Below are 3,205 nucleotides of genomic sequence, written 5' to 3'. Positions count from 1 at the left end.
CAGTACTTCCACTTTTACCAGAGTATTTTTTAACACAAGTATCTGTACTTTTACTCAAGTACGGAAAGTGAGTACTTTTGCCATCTCTGATGAGATCTAAATCCTTTCATTTCACATTTTGTGAACCTTATGCAAAACATAATTTTTTTTTTCAAGGACAGCCCTAAAGTTTTATTTCATTTCATCCTAGGAACTGATTCTAAACAGCAGTAAGTTATCTGAATAATGCCCTTAGCTTGTTAGCTGCACTAAAAGCGTGTGTTCAGAGTTTCAAAGTGTGCAGCCTGTCAGTATGACTTTGACCTTGTGTGGATTATATATATATATATATATATATATATATATGCTAAGTGCGACGCAAACCTAGGAGAAAAGAGGTGGGACTCAAGAGATCTTTGGCTGCAATTCAGTTCTGCTTTTTCATGTCATCTGAGCCCCCTTAGGTAAGGCTGAACTACAGTGATTTAATGCTGGTGAAAGGAGAAGAGGAGGGTGTGAGGGTTGCACATGTGGTGAATTAATACATTTTGCCCTTGATAAGAGAATGTAAACCTATTGCAGGAATAGCACAGCCTTTAAAAAATGAGGTTCCAACTGGGGCAAAAATATTATACACAGTAGTAGCCATTCCAAATTTCCCCAGTTTCCTTGATGAGCCCTTGGCTGGTCCCCTAAAATTGCTTTTTAAATATCAATCTTTACACTAAAATATTCTTTCTGTCATGATTTGTGGATATTAAGATCTAAAGAGAAGCATCTTCTCCTGGTCAGATCCTGTAATTCAGTGAAACGACGCCTAAGAGAAGGAGGGGGTCACTCCAGTGGCTAGATTTGGAGGGGATTTTGCTTTGAGTTGCAGGGAAGTAGGCTGCCATTCAATTCAGTTTATTTATATAGAACCAATTCACAACCCATGTCATCTCAAGGCACTTAACAGTTCACCAGATTATAAAGTCAAATTGGTTCAAAGTTTTCTATCTAAGGAAAACCAGTGGATTGCATCGACTCATTGACTCGGATGCAATCCCTCACGCTAAGCATGCTTGTAGTGACAGTGGAGAGGAAAAACTCCCTTTTAACAGGGAGAAAACCTCCAGCAGAACCAGGCTCAGTGTGAGCAACCATCTGCCGAGGCCGACTGGGGTTCAAGGAGACAGAAGCACCATTCAGCTGGTGTTTGACTGGGAAGGGCCATTTTGAATGGCTGCTACTCTATGATGCTAATTGAGAAGAATGGTTGGCTTGGAGCTGCTGCAGGGTTTCACCAGAGTGAAGATTCCTCCTTCCTGAGCAGGTGTCTGCCCTTAGCAGAGAGGCTGATGAATTTAAAACATATTCATATGAGAGCAGCTGCTTTGGGGACTTTCTAGAGCTGTCTCTGTCACACCATGTGTGCATTGAAAAAAAGTGTGTGCACAGACGACGTTAACTGCTCCAGCTTCATTAAAGAGAAAACACTACAATGCATGGTAAAAATCATGTGTTCAAAACCTAATAATGCAAGAAAAAAAAGCTGCATAACATTGTTTTGTTTACTAAAGCTCACCTGTCTCACCAGCTTTGGATCCACAAAGCAGAAACATGTACAGTAGTTGATCAGGTTGAGCAGAGCAGATGCGTCACACTGGTCCACCCCCTTCACTTTAGCCTGACCTCGTGGCATGTAGGCCTTTTAAAAACACAGAACAACAACGGAAAACAACATAATGCACACATTGCAGCCATATTTAAAGGTGCTATATCACAAAATCTACTTTAAACCATGTTATATATTATTCCTTCAGCAATGGAAGGATCAAGATTAAGTTGTTATTTCACTTGATTCATCTCTGATCTCTGAGGCAGTCCATCTTTAGTCCTGGAATAAACAGGCAGCCTTCATCTTCCTACGCAGCAAAGTGTGAAACCCGGCCCCTTCAGAAAGCAGATAACTTAACATCACTGCTCCTGCTCTGTAAACAAACGTCAGTGAGCTATAAAGCGAGGCACAGCGTGATTAATTCTGCTCAAAGTGGCTTTTTTTATCACCTAATCTACACAATGACGTCAAACTGTTATTGTTGTTAGTCATGAAAATGTACTTTTCATTTTTTTTTCTTATTCTTAGTGTCCTTTCTGGCAATAAGAATAATAGTCTTGATGCCAAAAAAGAGCCCAACAGATTTCTCTTTCACGAGTGGAGCAGTGCGGCTTTCGCCATAATGTTCCGCTTGATTTATGCTTATTAATAGATTTATTATAATTCATGCAGGTTCATTATAGATTATATGGACACTGCAATGGGAAAGTAGAACAGGAAAGGAAAAAGGAGAAAAGGTGAAAGTGTGAAATGTAAAAGGCCTCAGGTTCTTTTTTAGCCTTATAAACCAGAGGTGGCGTGATATCGGTGCACCGTGAACTGGAGGGTAGCCACAAAGGGAGTGAATGCAAGTGGCTTTTTTCTTCATTGGACAAAAACAACTGATATTTCTTAACAAATGATTTCTCCAAAGCGGCAAATTAAATATTTAACCAAATATTTGCCTGTAAAGGACTGAAAAGGCCTCATATAGGACCCTTGTGAGCAGCTGTATAAATTGTTCTAGTAAACTGTTTATTTTTTTACCAACATGGTCGGTTTACCATCTCCTCTACAGATAAGAAAGAAAGCCATTTGCCAATTTATCCGTTTGCAACTGGAAAGTTCAGGATATGAATCTTTTTACTGGCTTCCTTTTGAACTATTATTTAACTGAAATCGTAGCTAATCAGCAGCTTTAAATCACAGATCAGTCATTTAAGCAGACTCCTTTCACACCACCGCCAAGGTGTCAAAAAAAAAAAAAAAAAAAAGGTTTGTGATAATGATGTCTATTTTTGCAGAATCTGTTGATTCCTTTGTTGTGCAACATACCAAGACCTTCAACAAAAAAATCCTGATGCTATCAGACTATGTGCTTATTGAGGTCAAACATCTTATACCTGCTTTTAATTAGTTGTGCTTTCATTTCCTTTCGCTGAGATGTTTTATCACTTGCTGGAGCTGCACCAGACTGTGGCCTGAGTGCATGAAGTGATTTAATTCTGCTACTGGTTTGGTTTTGACTGCTTTCGTAACGCCGTTATAAAACTGGATACCGTTAAGGCTGGAGATTTTAACCCCTCAGGTGAAGTCAGAATTCTGAGAAAAAAAGTCAGAATTCTGAGATTAAAGTCAGAATTCTAA

The 3,205-nt window shown here is 39.3% G+C and overlaps 1 protein-coding gene across 1 annotated transcript in view; it reads right to left on the bottom strand.

Annotated features, from left to right (window-relative positions):
* The window catches only part of LOC107086811 (chromosome unknown open reading frame, human CXorf38), a 4,276-nt gene extending 2,580 nt beyond the window's left edge, over positions 1–1,696 (bottom strand). Inside the window, exon 1 of the mRNA XM_015378014.1 lies at positions 1,547–1,696. Within this exon, the coding sequence (XP_015233500.1) occupies positions 1,547–1,663 (117 nt within the window). The 5' untranslated portion in view covers positions 1,664–1,696. The remainder of the gene's footprint in view (positions 1–1,546) is intronic.
* Between the last annotated feature and the right edge of the window lie 1,509 nt (positions 1,697–3,205).

Source organism: Cyprinodon variegatus, unplaced genomic scaffold (assembly GCF_000732505.1).
Source record: "Cyprinodon variegatus isolate N-32 unplaced genomic scaffold, C_variegatus-1.0 Scaffold163, whole genome shotgun sequence".
Taxonomy (NCBI): domain Eukaryota; kingdom Metazoa; phylum Chordata; class Actinopteri; order Cyprinodontiformes; family Cyprinodontidae; genus Cyprinodon; species Cyprinodon variegatus.
The sequence above is the reverse complement of the archived record's forward strand: the minus strand, read 5'-3'. Positions and strand labels throughout refer to the sequence as shown.